The sequence below is a fragment of the Pseudophryne corroboree genome, chromosome 2 (assembly GCF_028390025.1).
Source record: "Pseudophryne corroboree isolate aPseCor3 chromosome 2, aPseCor3.hap2, whole genome shotgun sequence".
Lineage (NCBI taxonomy): Eukaryota > Metazoa > Chordata > Amphibia > Anura > Myobatrachidae > Pseudophryne > Pseudophryne corroboree.
Window position 1 is genome coordinate 323,006,835 of NC_086445.1, and position 19,160 is coordinate 323,025,994.

At 42.3% G+C, this 19,160-nt stretch overlaps 1 protein-coding gene across 2 annotated transcripts in view; it reads right to left on the minus strand.

The window, feature by feature from the left end:
- Positions 1 to 4,207: 4,207 nt before the first annotated feature.
- Positions 4,208 to 19,160, minus strand: part of OBI1 (ORC ubiquitin ligase 1) — a 121,292-nt gene continuing 106,339 nt past the window's right edge. For both annotated transcript variants that reach the window (XM_063952991.1, XM_063952992.1), the window contains 2 exons: positions 9,885 to 9,973; positions 4,208 to 5,669 (listed from right to left, as the gene is read on the minus strand). In XM_063952991.1, the coding sequence (XP_063809061.1) occupies positions 4,313 to 5,669; positions 9,885 to 9,973 (1,446 nt within the window). In that variant the 3' untranslated portion in view covers positions 4,208 to 4,312. The remainder of the gene's footprint in view (positions 5,670 to 9,884; positions 9,974 to 19,160) is intronic.

A 19,160-nucleotide genomic window follows, 5' to 3' on the forward strand; every position in this document is an offset into this window, starting at 1 on the left:
TACTTTAGATAGTGCTCTTCCGACCTCCAACTGTTCTCTGGAACTTGCCCTTTTTAGGTCGTGCAAGTAAGGGATAATTTAGATGCCTTTTTTCTTTGAAGAAACATCTTTTCGGCCATTACCTTGGTAAAAAGGCCCGGGGTGCCGTGGATAATTCAAACGGCATCGTCTGAAACTGATATTGACAGTTCTGTACCACGAACCAGAGGTACCCTTGATGAGAAGGACAAAATTTGGACATGGAGGTAATCCTTGATGTCCAGGGACACCATATAGTCCCCTTTTTTCCGGTTCGCTATCACTGCTCTGAGTGACTTTATCTCGATTTGAACCTTTTATGTAAGTGTTCAAAACATTTTAGATTTAGACTATGTGTCACCAAGCCGTCTGGCTTCAGTACCACAATATAGTGTGGAAAAATAATACCCTTTTCCTTGTCGTAGGAGGGGTACTTTGATTATCACCTGCTGGATATACAGCTTGTGAATTGTTTCCAATGCTGCCTCCCTGTCGGAGGGAGCCGTTGGTAAAGCAGACTTCAGGAACCTGCGAGGAGAAGATGTCTCGACTCTCCAATCTTTACCCCTGGGATAATACTCGTACGATCTAGGGGTCAACTTGCGAGTGATCCCACTGCGCCCTGAGACTCTTGAGACTACCCCCCCACCTTGAGTCCGCTTGCACGGCCCCAGCGTCATGCTGAGGACTTGGCAGACGCGGTGGAGGGCTTCTTTTCCTGGGAAGGGGCTGCCTGCTGCAGTCTACTTCCCTTACCTCTATGTCTGGGCAGATATGACTGGCCTTTTGCCTGCATGCCCTCATGGGAAAGGAAAGATTGAGGCTGAAAAGACGGTGTCTTTTTTAGCTGAGATGTAACTTGGGGTAAAAAAGGTTGGATTTCCCAGCTGTTGCTGTGGTCCCCAGGTCCGATGGACCGACCCCCAAATAACTCCTTCCCTTTATACAGCAATACTTCCATCTGCCGTATGGGATCTGTATCACCTGACCACTGTCGTGTCCCTGACATCTTCTGGGAGATATGGACAACGCACTTATCTTGATGCCAGAGAGCAAATATCCCTCTGTGCATCTCACATACATATATATAGAATGCATCCTATTAAATGCTCTACATGAATAAAATATTTTCAGTCAGGGAATCCGACCAAGCCAACCCAGCACTGCATCTCCAGGCTGATGGCGATCGCTGGTCGCAGTATAACCACCGTATGTGTGTATATACTTTTTAGGATATTTTTCCAGCTTCCTATCAGCTGGCTCCTTGAGGGCGGCCGTATCTGGAGACGGTAACGCCACTTGATAAGCGTGTGAGCGCCTTATCACCCTAAGGGGTGTTTCCCAACGTACCCTAATTTCTGGCGGGAAAGGGTATAACGCCAATATTTGCTATCGGGGTAACCCTACGCATCATCACACACTTCATTTTATTTTATCTGATTCAGGAAAAACTACAGGTAGTTTTTTCCACTCCCACATAATACCCTTTCTTGTGGTACTTGTAGTATCAGAAACACGTAACACCTCCTTCATTGCCCTTAACGTGTGGCCCTAATGAGAAATACGTTTGTTTATTCACCGTCGACACTGTATTCAGTGTCCGTGTCTGTGTCTGTGTCGACCGACTGAGGTAAATGGGCGTTTTTAAAACCCCTGACGGTGTTTCTGAGACGCCTGGACCGGTCCTAATAGATTGTCGGCCGTCTCATGTCGTCAACCGACCTTGCAGCGTGTTGACATTCTCACGTAATTCTCTAAATAAGCCATCCATTCCGGTGTCGACTCCCTAGAGAGTGACATCACCATTACAGGCAATTTCTCCGCCTCCTCACCAACATCGTCCTCATACATGTCGACACACACGTACCGACACACAGCACACACACCGGGAATGCTCTGACAGAGGACAGGACCCACTAGCCCTTTGGGGAGACAGAGGGAGAGTCTGCCAGCACACACCAAAAACGCTATAATTATATAGGGACAACCTTATATAAGTGTTTCTCCCTTATAGCATCTTTTATATATATACAATATCGCCAAAATCAGTGCCCCCCCTCTCTGTTTTAACCCTGTTTCTGTAGTGCAGTGCAGGGGAGAGCCTGGGAGCCTTCTCTCCAGCTTTTCTGTGAGAGAAAATGGCGCTGTGTGCTGAGGAGATAGGCCCCGCCCCTTTTTCGGCGGGCTCGTCTCCCGCTATTTTTGAAGTTAGGCAGGGGTTAAATATCTCCATATAGCCTCTGTGGGCTATATGTGAGGTATTTTTTGCCTCTAATAAGGTTTTTATTTGCCTCTCAGAGCGCCCCCCCCAGCGCTCTGCACCCTCAGTGACTGTTGTGTGAAGTGTGCTGAGAGGAAAATGGCGCACAGCTGCAGTGCTGTGCGCTACCTTTATGAAGACTCAGGAGTCTTCAGCCGCCGATTTTGGACCTCTTCTCTCTTCAGCGTCTGCAAGGGGGCCGGCGGCGCGGCTCCGGTGACCATCCAGGCTGTACCTGTGATCGTCCCTCTGGAGCTAGTGTCCAGTAGCCAAGCAGCAAATCCACTCTGCACGCAGGTGAGTTCACTACTTCTCCCCTAAGTCCCTCGTTGCAGTGATCCTGTTGCCAGCAGGACTCACTGTAAAGTAAAAAACCTAAGCTAAACTTTCTCTAAGCAGCTCTTTAGGAGAGCCACCTAGATTGCACCCTTCTCGTTCGGGCACAAAATCTAACTGGAGTCTGGAGGAGGGTCATAGGGGGAGGAGCCAGTGCACACCACCTGATCTGGTAAAAGCTTTACTTTTTTGTGCCCTGTCTCCTGCGGAGCCGCTATTCCCCATGGTCCTTTCAGGAACCCCAGCATCCACTTAGGACGATAGAGAAATAGTTTTTACTACTGTACAAAAACTTGTCTAACATTTATCACTTAAACATAGTAGAAAAGAGCAACAACAAATATAATACACAAATCTATGGAGATACAATAAGATACCACAAACCATGCTAGTATTTTTAGCACCTTATTAGTAAAGTTATTTTATGCATAACGGGGGGGACATTCAGGTGCGGTTGGCTTAGCTGCTGCTTCATTAACGCCAAAGGTTTTAACAAAGTTCAGGAGGGAAACATTCTTCAAAGGAAGAGAAGTATTAGAACTCGAGGACATACACTGAAACTGGAGGGATGCAGGTTCAGGGGAGATGTAAGGAAAAATTACTTCACAGAAAGGGTAGTGGATAAGTGGAATAGCCTCCCATCAGAGGTGGTAGAGGCTAAGACTGTAGAGCAATTTAAACATGCTTGGGATAGGCATATGAATAGCCTTACAAAGAATTAAGGTTCAAAAAGGGTTGAGATTACCTAAAGGATAAAAAAAGGTGCAGACTAGATGGGCCAAGTGGTTCTTATCTGCCGTCAAATTCTATGTTTCTATGTAGATGCAGCAGGTGGCAACTATTATATTCAGGAGATTCATGCTGCAGTAGTGATCTGAGCTGCGTCCCAGGACACAGCATCAGATCAAAGCACTAATGGTGCCACGCAAGCCTCCTGTCGCAGAGTCCAGGAAATCTTTGTCTTACAACAGAGATCCCTGGCCTCTGCCCACTCCTATAACGGCAGCAGCACGGGTCCTGCGCATGCACAAAGTAGCAAAAATCAGTACTTTCAGGTGCGGTTGCTCCTGCAACCATCAGCGCAATGACCCCCAAGCTTTGCTGTTGTGAAAGACAACTCAAGAATAGGTTTTAGTGATCCTGAAAAGAACAGCAGTAGGTAACAGGTAGAGAAGTTGGTAGAGACAGATTGTGGGTAAAAGGAATATTGTATATTGTTAACAATCCTGTTAACAATATACAATATTCCTTTTACCCAGTCATGATTTTGGCCCAGGTTTGTCTGCTATCTTAAACAAACAGAATTTACCTTTGCAAATTCAAAAAGAAATGCTTTTACCAATTTTAACTTGCTGGCTATTTCGAATAGGACTCAATTTACAAAACGCAATAACAAATGGATAGTGCAAAGACACATGGATAGTGAAATAAGAGGATTTAAAGGATACAAAATCAGTGCTTAAAATAGCTCGCTCTATAAATCCTCTCATATACCACACCTTTAAAAATGTATGATATCTAACATTTTTTATAATGCTATCCTTGATAGAACAATAATTTTGGCATGACTTTTAAGCTGACATAACAACGAAGTTGCACTATATAAATACAATAACTTGTATTTATTAAACTATCATATTACCACAGATTTCCTTGGCCTGTACAAAGCCAATTGGCGTCTTTAGGTGGTTAAGGATCTCAGTGTTTTAATGATTTTGAAGGGCTGTCACTACATGGGTTAAGCATCTTTCGTTTTGCTGGAGGGCTATTATTGTAGTTTTGAGCGATACAAGAGGGAGGAAAAGCCAATTCTGTTGAATGTCCTGGCAGGACCATATTAGAAGAAGATGGCTCAAACAGAATTTCACATTCAGGTTGTGATGATGATGATATACTGGAGACAGTATTTGTATTAGACAGATCATTTTCACCAGGGGACGGGCTCTTAAAGAATTGTGTATGCTCACTATTGCCATTTGCGGATGGAGAACATGGGCTATATGGACCATTTGCTTCATGAGACACTGAAGATTTCTTAGAGATTTTAGAATTACTTTTAAAAGTATGAGACACATCACCATGATTACCACTTTTCTGGCTTTCCAAATCACACATCATGTAATGGAGCTCACTGATTTTATCATTGAAGGCCACATCCATGGAGTTCTCACTTGAGGTCCTGGTGCGTTTAATATCTTCACAGTCTATTGGGTTTGGCCTGCTGACTGAACTTTCATCTGCTGAATTTGGTGCTGGGTTTTGTCTTGGCATTTCAGTGTCCTCCTTCAGTGGTCCACAATTATCATGGCAAAAATTTAAAAATGTCGACTTAGGTTCAGGAAGGTATGGTGTGCTCTCACCATGGATAAAACAATGTTCATTTTTCGGGGAGCTCAGTTTTCCCAGTTCTCTTTTTTCGCTTAAGTCATCAAATACTAATTTCCTAAGATAAGTCAGAGGCTTTTTTAAACTACCATGATTAAAAGAACAACTTGTTTTGCTGCCTGGTGTATTCAACTGAAGAGAGCTGAAAGGCTGTGATAATGAAGGGCTACCAAAAACTTGAGACAATATATCTGTAGTGTCCCTTGTACGGTTTTTATCCAAATGAATTTCTTCATTACTATCCTTCATCATAGACAAATAATCACTTATTTGGTTTTTTGCTTCAGATGAATCTAAATTTTCATTGAGAGATTGCGCTTTGTTTAAACCAAATGTGTGCCCATTTGAAGAAGTGGAGCAGATACTGTTGACATCATCTAAATTAAATCCAGTTTTATGGTTGCAATCTAGGAATGGTTCTTCTGTGTTCACTTCCGTGCCCATTTTTACATTTGTAGCTCCATTTACATTCACTTCCATGAAAGCACCATTTTGGCAATCAGGTTTGTCCTTTTGCTTATTCTCTAGAGGCCTTTTCAGTTGCTCAACCTGAGCTTCCACTTCTTCTATATACTGATCACTCCTCTCTAGAGCTTTTTTAAGTCTGCTTATTTCTCGTTCATATTGGTCTACTTTAGCTTGCAATGCAGCCACTGTAAACCTTCCAAATCTAGAAGAGACAGAAGGTGAAAAAAATTCAACATAGTTTTTAACACTCTAATCACAAACATTTTGAATACTACAGCATGGACATCATTTTCTCCACAATAACAATGCAAGGAAAACAGTTCACAAATGTTTTACTTGCATCAGAGACACAATCATATAAATATATTAAGAAGTGTTAATAGCTGTAGTATATTTTTATCAATTAACAAAATGGAAAGTGAATGAGAAATTTAAATCAAATCAATATTTGGTGTGACCATCCTTTGCCTTCAAAACAGCATCAATTCTTCTAGGTACACTGGCACAAAGTCAGGGATTTTGTAGGATTACAGTCAGGTGTATGATTAACCAATCATACCAAACAGGTGATCATCATTGATCATCATTTTCATATTTAGCCTGAAACACAGTTATTAACTGAAACAGAAACAACTGTGTAGGAGGTTTAAAACTCAGAGTTGAGGTAAGGACCAGTGTCTAAACACACCAGAGCTCAACACATTCTCACATACCTGAATCACAGACATTCACTATTATTTTGCATCACCGAGTTTTATGAATAGCACTAGGAATGTGTATTTGTTATTTAAGATTCAGTGTGATGAAGATATTGTGACGCTAAGATTAGTCAGTGTTGTAAGGGTATGTGGTTAACATACTGCTGCACGGGATCCCGGGGGGGGTCACAATGCCGACGCCGGGATCCCGCACAGCGGTACGATGCCGGCGCCACATGCTTTTCTCCCTCTATGGGTGTCCACGATCAGCTCCTGTCAACCCATAATGATTGGCTGGTGTGTAATCACCTTCCACTTATCACTTCTCCAGGTTTAATACCCAGGCCCCATTATATGTTACTAATATACGTAATTCATGTGGGGGAAGGGGAGGGGGGGGAGGGGGGTTAGGTAAGCAGCTCTAACTCTATGGAACTCTGTTTACTCAAGCATTTCCATGTTGTCCCTTTAGTATCTCCATGCTCTGTATTCTATGAAAAGCTTTTTTGCACTTCATTGTTTCTGTACTGTATTATGCTAATTCTGGTAAGCGCCTTGAGTTCCATTAGAGAAATAGTGCTATACACACACACACACACACACACACACACACACACACAAAATACAAATACCTACGCCTATATGAATATCAAAAGGTACTACAAGAATGTTGAATTAAGCACTGAAAAAATGCTGAAATATGCTGCACTGTATAACTTTATTACAATATCTACTGCGGCTACTACAAATAAGAGAATTATTGAAACCCCCCTCCCCCCAAAAAAACCAAGCACCTCAACACACGAGGCCTAAACTATCATTCAGCCCATGTGGAGTAATTATGTCCAGATGCTGTATTCAGCCTGTCTGGAGTAATAATTTTGATAGAGCACCCCCTGCCGTAAAGGTAAGATATTGTCAACAACTCTATATTTAAGACTAGATAAATTATGTCCAGCTGCAGTAAAAAGGTAATATAGACTTTCTATACCACGAGATATTATTGAGGGATTATTGTAAATCATTTGTATTGGTATAGGTATTTATATGTATGTATTTAGTATCTCTCATTATGTAGTCACTTTAACCCTTTAAGGGGTTTTTGCTTTAAATTTTGTGTTATTCGCATTTGTATTTGCATTAGATGTTTGATAGATGTTTTGTATAGGTTACTATGGTGGTAGTTTGTTATTTACACAAAGACCTCAGACACCCAGGTGGATCGGCTGGGTTCCTGGTCCTGCTTCCGGAACACTCGTAAGGTGTTTAAATTCCTAAAGACAGTGTTAATAAACACTGAAACGTTGATTGTAAAATCAGACTTGTCTGATGTACCTATGACCTTTTAATAATAATAATAAAATATATATATGTGCTCAACATAAAGATTGCATTATACAAATCATCAGTTCTAAATCATGTGTAAATAATAAATTCCTCACGTACAGAAGTGGTTTTTGGCTGATGTAAAGCACATGTCAATGCATTAGCTTACCAAACCATCCCTTTAATCCAGGACGCTCATTAATGACAATCAGGCTGAATAAACCAGGTGAAATGCAGGCTTGAAGTAAGCCAGCCACAGAACCTGTGTAATTCATTAGTGTCCCAGTTTAAAGGGGCTGTATGATAAGCCTATCAATGCATCATCTCCTGGGTATTCAGTGAATGACTTAGGGCACACTTAGAACAAACCAACCTTTTCTCGAGGCTCAGTGTAAGGGAGATTTTTCTAATACTTATGTGAAGTGTTTAAAGGCCAACAATAATCGTCATCATCATCATCGTGTTAGCAAGTGATGTTGAGTAATACCTAAACTAGATATATAAACGTGAGTATAATAATAGAACACACTAAAAATTAGACTCCTTAACTTATACTTTTTGAAAGACACACTACATTGTCTGTGGACAAACTGTTCATTTAATGGAAATTATAATTCTATCTGCAAGAATAGAAAAACGTAACAGAAAAGTAGCTATGTCTGGCGATTTGGCATTTTGTGCTTTTATGCTGCATCTCGGAAACAAACTCCATCACAGAAGCAACACATCAATGAAATAATGAATCAGAAACGCCATCAGTTTTCCTTTGTCCTTTTTTTTTTTTTTTTTGCGAAAGCCCTGGTGTATAAATCATAGTAAAATCTGCATTATTTATATCTGTAGGCTAATTACAGCTTAGTCATTAATATCTTTAATTAAATCAGAATGTGAAAACATTCTTAATTAATGTTAGTGAAATGATCTTAAAGAACCAGCACTTCTGTTTGAATAACTACAACCAGAGGAATACCTCAGCATTAGAAAATGAACATGAGGGGATTGTGTGCATCATTTAAGAGAGGACACAATTACCTAAACACTTCTACGCACGTTTTGTGCAGTCAGCTGGCACTGATGCTATTGTTCTCAATCATGTTTTCCCTACTTACAGGTCAATAGGATGACATGAATCAGAGGCATGCATAGAGTTGTAGAACGGTAAAATGAAAACATGCCGACATACACTCAGACCTTCGCAGTTGTAAGAACAGTACTTAAACTTGCACCCCTCTTAAGCAGCTCTGTATAACTTGGTTAGCACAATCAGCTGTCATGTAAACCGGGCTCTCAGCTGGTCAAAGGTCTCTAATTAGCTCAATCAGACATGTCAATTTGTTCTAGTTCAAGAAAGCAAAGTTGTCAGAATGATCTATGATGCCTGTAAAGAATATGTAACAGGCCAAGTGTTTAGTGCGGCAGGTTATAAAATACATCTATTGATTCACCTGAAAAGACTGTCACGCAACGTTCTTTGGTGGATGGATATTTTAATAAGGGAAAAAGCAAGTAATGAAGAGCTCATGAACAATAGGTCCCGGAACAGCAATTAGTAAGTAACAAATATCCATTTTATAAAGGATCACTGTATAATAATAGGGTCAGACTTGCCCAATCCAAAATCTATAAAATAACTTGAGGCATCTTCTGGTCATACGTACACACATAAAAGTTTACATGAAAAAGGGGACAGAGCCCTGAAATACTGTAATTTTCCCAACCATGGTTCTCAAGGCACATTAACACTTCAGGTTCTAAGGATAGCTACTGTATACTTGAGCAAAGGTGAAGTAACTCAGTTATTCTGATTTAACCAACTGTGCACAAGAATGGATATTTTCAAAACCTGGACTGTTATTGTACTTTGAGGACAGAGGTTGGGAAACATTGCTTCACACTTTTGCTGTCCTTGGTGGTTTGTATATACAATTGACAATATTAGAACCAAGATGGAGGCTCGACAACAGGCTTGCACCTTTTATTATATGGGTAAAGAATAGGATGACTGCTCCTAAGATTAATATACACTACAACTACAAACTTAACACACATAATTACAACAGTAGTCTTGACACGTTAACGTCTGTATGTTGTGTCCCACCTCTCCACTGTAAAGGGAAATACATCCATTTTTCAGTAGATAAATACCATTTGTTTTTAAAAATGTTCAGGAAAACTATGGTATGTGCTGTTCTGCACAGAGAATCATGCATTATTTCTCAGAAAAATATACAATATAATACAGCTAAAACAATGCCAGTCTCTGCTCCATTTATGTCTGAAAATCGGCCCAATTTATATGGCAACACTTCCTATAACATGTTCTATTTTTTGGATGGGGTGGGGGGAGGGGGAGGGGGGGGGGGTCTAGTGCATATCTGATGAAAAACACATACTTTTGTGGTGATCGGAGGTCTACCTCATTTTTCAGTCGGAGATTCTCTCTCACAAATTCAATATTCTCATTTTTCAGCTTCCTATTTTCCTACAATAAAAGAAAGTAGCTTAACATGAGTACAACAGGTAACACACTCAGACTAAAATGCAGACAGGAAAAGCAGATATGTCTTGCCAATGAGGGAACATCGTTTTTAATTAACACTGGGACAGAAATGGCACTTTGTATTCATATTCCCTAAACACAACGCAAGTTCCCTATCTAGGGAGGCAAACAAAGCTTTGCAGTTAGTTCAGAAAGTCATTAAGGAAATGTACTAATTGCTTTTCCATGTTTTTTCACATGACTAGATATTTTGTGGCCAAGTAGAATTACAATGTGCAGGTATCAGCAAAATAGATGATCATTTTCTACACTTGACTAAACAAAACAAGACATTAAATGTGAAATAAGAAGGCTCGCAAAGGCAAGCATTCAGCTTCCAAGTAAATTCCTGACAATAAGTAGCTGGCTCTTTTGACATCTTCCGCTTCAGAAAATCGTCAGTTTAACCATTTCTGCCTAAATCTAATGCAGCTCCTGCGTAGACTATACATTCATCTGAAGCACACAGCTGTGCTAGGAGCGGAATAGTTAAAAGGACCACTAATGCATAAAAGAAAACGTAGTTTACTTAAAACTGCTATTAATAGCATTTATAAATATAGGCAGAACTTTATGGTATCAGAATGAAAATATTTATGTGACCATGGATCAAAAAAAAAAAAAAAAAAAGAGCTGGGTACACACAATCCTCAGCAGATCAGACTATGGGGCATATTTAATAAGAGTAGGGTCTGTTCAGACATGCACTTGTCGGAATGGACCCGACAACCCCTATACAAAAGAGCGGCCAAATCAGACTGTCGGATTTGGCCTATTCCGATGCTCTGTCCTGCTGCTGTCAGCAGCGGGGGGGAGCCGTCTGCTGCCCGGGGGAAGGGAGCAGTCTGCGGCGCCGGGCGGAGGTGATGTCAGCGGTGCCGGGGCGAAGGAGAGATGTCTGCGGCCCCGGGGGTGGGGGGGGGGGGGGGGGGAGCAGCGGAGGAGACGGAGCGGACGGGGTTGAAGAGGAGGAGGAGACGGGGGAGCAGCGGCTGCAGCAGCGTAACAGGAGGCTTACGGCAGCGTCCACCCGGCACCAGCAAGCGGGACCTCGCTTGCTGGAGCCGGGTGGACGCTGCCGCTGGGTTCCTGCTCTCAGCTCAATCTGACTTTTTTTAAAGTCGGATTGAGATTGTCGAAAACGGGGCTAAAAGCGGTCAGATTTGGCCCCGCTTCCGACAATGCACGCTGATCGGCGGCTGAAGCCGCCGATCAACGTGCATTCCGACAGAATTCCGCCAAGTCGGGTTTCCTAAAACTGTCGGAAGCTGCAGTCTTTCCGACAAGACGGCAGCTTCCGACAGTTATTGAATATATCCCAATACATACAATCCTACTGCAGATCTGCTCGCAGATTCTACATCCAACCCTCGAAACACACAGTTTTTCAGCAGACTACCAATCTGCATCTACTGAAACAGTCTGCTGAAAAAATACATCCAGCTGTGGAGGAAGAGTTAATGAAAAGTTTAATGAATTAGAATGGTGAAAGGGGGTGAGAATGAATAACCTCATTGTGGATGGGGACAGAATTTTAAACGTCTCCCCCCCCCCCCCCAAAAAAAAAAAAATTAATAAAAAAAAAAAAAGGGTGTGTTTGTGCAAATTGACCTTTATTTGAAGACTCCCTGCATCTCTTACATCAAAGCACAGTAGTAAGGCTGTAATGTGCTTTAGTCTGTAGACATAAGATGCAGGAGTCGGTTGCTGCAAGAAATGTATTATATATGACTGGCAGTATAGAATTTTAAAACTGTGTAGTAAGAATTTAATTACAGTAAGACATACTGTAAACAGTATGCAATTCAAACTTGTTAACTATACTTTATGATAAAAAGGAGAGCATTAGCCTGTTGGTGCCTCTGGATCAAGATCCACTCTACACCCCGATGTTTCCCTGTGGAACCCAATGTACCTTGCAGAAAGAGTTAACCATGGTAAGTCTACCATAACTCCTCTTCTGCAGCAGGTTATATTTTGTTACACAGGGAACCAAACATCGGGGATGTCCTAAAGCAGTTCCTCAAGGGAGGGGACGCGCCTTAGTGGGTATGAGAACCTGGCATCCAAAAGGAAGAATCCTGGGGAGGCGGAAGTATCAAACGCATAGAACCTAATGAACGTGTTCACCGAGGACCACGTAGCCGCCTTGCACAATTGTTCTGCGGACGCAAAGTGGTGGGCCGCCCAAGAGGGTCCAACAGACCGAGTAGAATGGGCTTTAATAGCAGCAGGAGCTGGGAGTCCAGCCTGCGCATAAGCTTGTGTAATCACCATTCTAATCCATCTGGCCATGGTTTGCTTATTCGCAGGTCAACCACGTTTGTGAAAACCAAACAATACAAAAAGGGTATCTGACCTCCTGATAGAGGCAGTCCTCTCCACATATATACAGAGAGCCCTTACCACATCCAAAGACTGCTCTTTGAAGGACAAATCAGAAGAGATAAAAATGCCAGAACCACAATCTCTTGGTTCAGGTGAAAAGAGGACACCACCTTAGGTAAATAACCTGGGCGAGTTCTAAGAACTGCCTGGTCACGATGAAATATCAGAAAGGGTGGACGATAGGACAAAGCGCTTAAGTCCGACACCCGTCTAGCAGAGGCAATAGCCAATAAAAAAACAAGACCTTGGCTGTAAGCCATTTAAGGTTCACCAACTCAAGAGGTTCAAATGGAGACTCTTGCAGGGCGTTCAGGACAACAGACAGATCCCATGGAGCCAGAGGAGGGACATAGGGAGACTGAATCCATAAGACACCCTGAGTGAATGTATAAATGTCAGGTATAGATGTAATTTTTCTCTGAAACTAAACCGACAAGGCAGATATACGAACCTTGAGGGAGGCCAGACGAAGGCCTAAATCAAGGCCGCATTGTGGAAGTTCTGAATCCGTATGCATCATAATTCTTATCAGCACACCAGGTGAAGTTAGAATTCCAGACCCCGTAATAAATCCGGGCAGATGCCGGTTTGCGTGCTTTCAACATAGTTTGGATGACCGCCCCAGAGAATCCTTTGGCCCCCAGGAGTGATGCTTCAAGAGCCATGGCGTCAAAGCCAGTCTGGTCAAGTCCGGATAAAGACAAGGGCCCTGTACGAGGAGGTCTGGGCACAGAGGAAGTAGAAGGGTACACTCTGTCGATAGACCCTGCAGGTCTCAAAAAAACAATTCTGTCTGGGCCACACTGGAGCGACTAAAAGTAGTATTCCTCCTTCTTATTTGAACCACCGCCGGACTCTGGGCGGGAGTGACACTGGAGGGAACACGTAGGGCAGCCGAAAGGTCCATGAAATTGCTAGTGCGTCCATGAACACTGCTTGAGGATCCCTGGTCCTTGATCCGAAGACCGGAACCTTGTGATTGTTTTGAGACGCCATCAGGTCTACATCTGGTAGGCACCACTTGTCCACTAGGAGTTGAAAGACTTCCGGATGAAGACTCCACTCTCCGGCGTGCACGTCCTGGCGACTGAGGAAGTCTGCTTCCCAGTTTAGGACGCCCGGAATAAACACTGCAGATATTGATGGCAGATGGCTTACCGCCCAATGAATGATCTTTGACACTTCCATCATAGCCATGCGGCTTCGAGTGTCACCTTGATGGTTTATGTATGATACCATGGTGGCATTGTCTGACCGTACTTGACCTGGCCTGTTCTGTACCAGGGGCAGGGCAAGTCTCAATGCACTGAACACTGCCCGCAATTCCAGAATGTTTATTGGGAGGAGCGATTCCTCCTTGATCCTGGCATCCGTTGTCAGCAGGACCCAGTTGGGGATCCAGAAGGAACGGACCCTGCTCAATTGCTGGTCCTGTAGCCACCAGGTCAGCGACTGATAAACCTCCAAAGTCAAAAGTGATCATGCGAGATCTGATCCGATGAGGTAGGCCATTCCACTTGGAAAGAAATAACCTCTGCAGAGGGTGGGAATGAAATTGAGCGTACTCTACCATGTCAAATGACGACACCATCAGGCCAAGTACTTGCATCACCGAGTGTATCGACACTCTGGGGCAACAAAAGGAATCATCTTATCCTGTCCTGAAGCTTCAGGACTTTTTCTAGAGACAAAAACAGTCGATGACTGTGTGTGTCTAGGAGTGCCCCCAGGTGCACCATGCTCTGAGCTGGGACCAGCGAGGATTTCTTAGACTTACTGCCCTTCTTGTTAGACATTGTACACAAATTGAACAACAGAGTGGTTTAGTACGACAAAGCCAGACAGAGTACAATACCTGCGAATAAATCCGTTAATATGTAACTGAATACACAGTACACAACACCTGCGAATGAAAATTATAATAGATATAGATATATATCTATACATCTATACATGTTGAGTCTCCCTTATCCAAAATGCTTGGGACCAGAGGTATTTTGGATATGGGATTTTTCCGTATTTTGGAATAATTGCATACCATAGTGAGATATCATGGTGATGGGACCTAAATCTAAGCACAGAATGCATTTATGTTACATATACACTTTATACACACAGCCTGAAGGTCATTTTAGGCAATATTTTTTATAACTTTGTGCATTAAAAAAAGTGTGTGTACATTCACACAATTCATTTATGTTTCATAAACACCTTATAGACACAGCCTGAAGGTCATTTAATACAATATTTTTAATAGCTTTGTGTATTAAACAAAGTTTGTGTACATTGAGCCATCAAAAAACAAAGTTTTTACTATCTCACTCAAAAAAGTCCGTATTTTGGAATATTTGGAGATATCATACACCAAGCAAAGGCGGCACTCAGGACCTTGATGCTGGGGTCCGTGTGATTTTTACAAGTCGTCCTGAGTGCCGCCTTTGCTTGGTATGTTTGGTGATCGACCGTTTGTGGCCTAATACACCTGGAGGCACCGGATGCAAGATACCTGCTTTGGTACAGAGGGGAGTGCTGGCTTCACGTTTTGCTATAATATATATATATATATATATATATATATATATATATATATATATATATATATATATATATATATATATATATATATATATATATATAGAAGAACAAGTCGCACTCACGTTATATCTTCAATACAACAGCTGGGGTGTCATCCATGAATTCCCTCCAGAGAATCCAATTAAAGAAAAAGGCAAATGGAGCACTCACCAGTCTTTGCATAGGTGTAGATATCAAATTGAAATTTTATTTCTCCAGACAGCTTGAATAACACAGCATGACTGTTTGCTACAGTCCAATATCTTTGAAAAAAGCCCAAACGTTTTCGGCCATATCCAGACCGTCATCAGGGGACACAGAAAACATCAGAGAGCTGTCACATCATATTTAAAACATCAGCAGCCTAACTGACCATGCCTCACCGGCTCCCTAAATACCCATCATTCAAAAAAAACGCGCCTAAATTGCGTCATTTTGTGGGCGGAGTCAGCCCTGTATATTCATAATTATGCATATGAACAACCACATATTTAATACATATAAATATTAGTGCAGATCACCCATCTCATAATAGTATCACCAATCCCAACAGGAGTCTCAATATTATAAAATATACCTAAGTGAAGATCGTAGTGGTTGCATAGCAACCACTACCCAGCTGCCCCTTCTCTATCAGCCGCCAATCGGGACCTAAACGGAAGTGACGTATCGGAATGGTCGCCTAGCAACCTTCCGAGCGTCACTCTACAAGTGATATAGTGCAGACGACCGCCTGGGCGGAAATGACGTCTCGGGCTGGTTGCCAGGCAACCCTCCGAGCTTCACCACACGGCCTATGATAATGATATGAATCACTGGTTGCCAGGAGACCCTCCGGGCGACTCACCGCATAGGTTACCTATGGTTGCCACGCAACCAGGCATAGACGGGCGGAACTATAATCGCCTGCTGGCAGGGGAAACCACTTTATATAAAGACATGCTTATAGTAATATGGGACAGGAACTATATGTATATATATATAGGGATCCACATACTAGTTTTAAGGATGATCAATAGGGTTGTTCCAAAAAACAAAAATAAAGATAATAATAAAAGTAAAAAATGAAAATGTGGGCAGTAAGGAGCCAATGAGGTGTGGACAATACTCTATCATGACAAACATCAACATACAACATAAATACATAAACATGAGTGCACATATGCATGCGTCTAAACATGCATATATGGACATCTATTAAAAATAAAGTGTCTTTAATTAACACTTTACAGTGCACTGGTCATAAAGGGCAAAAAGCCCCTCTTCTTTATCTAAGAAAAATCCCAAGGTGATTATTCTCATTTAATCCGTTGGGGGCTAGAGTTCCCAATCTAAAAATCCATCTCGCCTCCAATTTTCTCAGTATAAGGGCACGGTCTCCGCCCCTCTCGGGTTCCGGAACCCAATCAATTATACGACACCTAAGTGCTGAGCCCTGATGTCCCGCTTTTAAGAAGTGCTGTGCCACCGGTTTATCAGATGAGCCAGATATAATTGCCTGGTGAATCGAGCTCCTGTGGTTTGCCATTCGTTCTCTGAAGGTACAGGTCGTCATCCCAACGTATGCCAGGCCACATGGACATAAAAGCATATAGACCACATGGCTTAACCTACAGTGAAGCTTATATCTGATGTTGATCACTTTTCCAGTGCGAGGGTGTGGGAAAGAAGTGCCTGGCAGCAGCGAGCGGCACGTCACACAACCAACGCATCTGAAGCAACCTGGCTTCTGAGAGTTCAGCCATGTACTGCTTTCCTTGGCATTAAGACGCCGGGCAGGTTGCATAAGGATCTGCTTCAGGTTTCTACCACGTCTGTAAGCCATCATTGGTGGATTCTCCAGAGTACCCTTAAATTTCGGGTCAGATCTGATAAGTGGCCAATGCTTCTTCAGGGTTTTAGAGATAACCGGAGACATATCATCATATTGTGTCACAAATATCATCCGGTTCTGTCCCTGGTTGCATTTCTGATGAACCTTACGTTTTGCCTTAATGAGACAGCTCTCCACTGTGGTCTTTGTGTATCCCCTTTCAAGGAAGCGTTCTTTCATCTCTCTGATTTGAACTTCTGCGGTATCAGGGTTAGTGTTATTCCGTAAAACCCTCATAAATTGAGAAATAGGGAGGCTTGATTTAAGAGAGGGCGGATGTTTACTGGTCGCATGCAGGAAGGTGTTTCTATCGGTTTCTTTCCTGTACAATGTAGAACCCAGTTCCATTCCATTCCGGAATACAGTCACATCCAAAAAATTGATGGAATCATATTCACAAACCCCAGTGAAACGAACCGTGGAATCTAAATTGTTGAGTTCATTCAACACAGAATGAAATTCCTCCCTGGTGCCACTCCACAGCAGGAATATGTCATCTATAAATCTCTTATAATAGGCGATCTTATTGCCAAATTTAGGGTAGATGTTATTAGACTCATAGTCATGCATGAAAATACCAGCATACATCGGGGCCACATTAGACCCCATCGCGGTCCCCGAGCATTGAAGGTAGTAATTACCCTGATAAGTAAAATGGTTATGTATCAAAATTAGCTCAAGTAACTCCAGAATGAATTCACATGGAAGATGCATGTTGCCATGAATGATCATCAATTTTCTAACTGCCTCAATCCCTTCTGTATGGGGAATGATAGTATATAAAGATGATACATCCATGGTCACAAAAAGCATATTTTCACTAAGATCTTTAAACGCAAGAATATTGTCCAAGAAGTCACTCGTATCTCGGAGATAACTCGGGATGTGAGGGATAAGTTCTTGTAGGAAACTATCCACAAAAATAGCTAAGGGCTGCAAAAGGGAACCCCTGGCAGAGATGATAGGCCTGCCAGGGGGGTCCACCAATGACTTGTGGACCTTAGGCAGTGTATAAATCAATGGGCAGATCGGAAACTCTACCTTTAAGTACGAAGCAACTTGTTCAGTGAGCCAACCATTCTGAATGGCCATATCAATGACCTGATCTATTCGTCTTTTTATACCTGGCATAGGATTAATGCTACACTTGGTATAAGTTGTCACATCCGCCAACTGGCGTTTAATTTCTTTGTCATAATCAACTGCATCCTGGATGACAATTGCCCCGCCCTTATCCGCAGGGCGGATCACAATGGTATCATTATCCCTCAAAGATTTAAGGGCCTGTCTCTGTTGGAAATTAAGGTTATCAAAAACCCTCTTAACCTTAGACTCCTTACAATCATGTTCTGTCATCCTCAGGAAAGTACGTATACTTGCGTTATTAGTCTGTGGATCAAAAAGGCTTGGTTTCAAAAATTGAGAACCCGTCTGTTCAAAACGACCAGTCTCATCTTTATCCATAAAAAAATCCCGTAATCTTAACTTCCTCCCAAACTTATAATGATCCACAGCAAAATTAAACTCATCATGCCTGGAAGAAGGCACAAAACTTAATCCCAGGGCCAAAAGGGAACCTTCAGCCTTAGACAAAACATGATTGGATAAATTGAATACACATCCTGATTCTACCTCCTCCTGTTTCTTCCGCCTGAATCCCCCCCTCCGCGGGTGTGGTCTACCTGGTTTCCAGGTGTGCCCGCCCGTCTCCTTCGTGGACCTAAAAAACCACTTGGTGGGAGTGGTGCATTAGGTTCGGAGTCAGATGCCGACTGTGATGTCGATGACTCTAATCCAAGTTTATTCCTATATTTCTGTGGACGATATGCCCTCTGTCTCCTACCTCCACTGGGATTACCAGAAAGCCATCTATACACATTATGTGTGGCGTAGTCAGTAGTTACAGTCTGCAATTTTTTTCTCTTAAAAGAGACCAACTCCTCCCTGTATGTATTTATTTGTGTCTGGATTTTTTCACACCAATTGTCAGTCTTGTCATTTTTCAAAGTCGTTAAATTAGATTTTTCAAATTTCGTGATTTCATCACGAACCTTCACAAGTTCAATACCGACCTCCTCAATAACTAGGAGGATCAGGTCCAAGGAACATTTGTTGAGGACCCCGCACCACTTGCTGCAAAACACAGCATTGGTTCTACCAATAGTTGGCGTATTAGTGATGCGGAATCCTCTAGGAATTCTCTTGGACCTGTGATATTCTGATAAGAACTGACCATGTAATGTCAATTCTGTTTCCCTTCTTTTGAGGCGTATGATTTTATGCATCAAATCAATA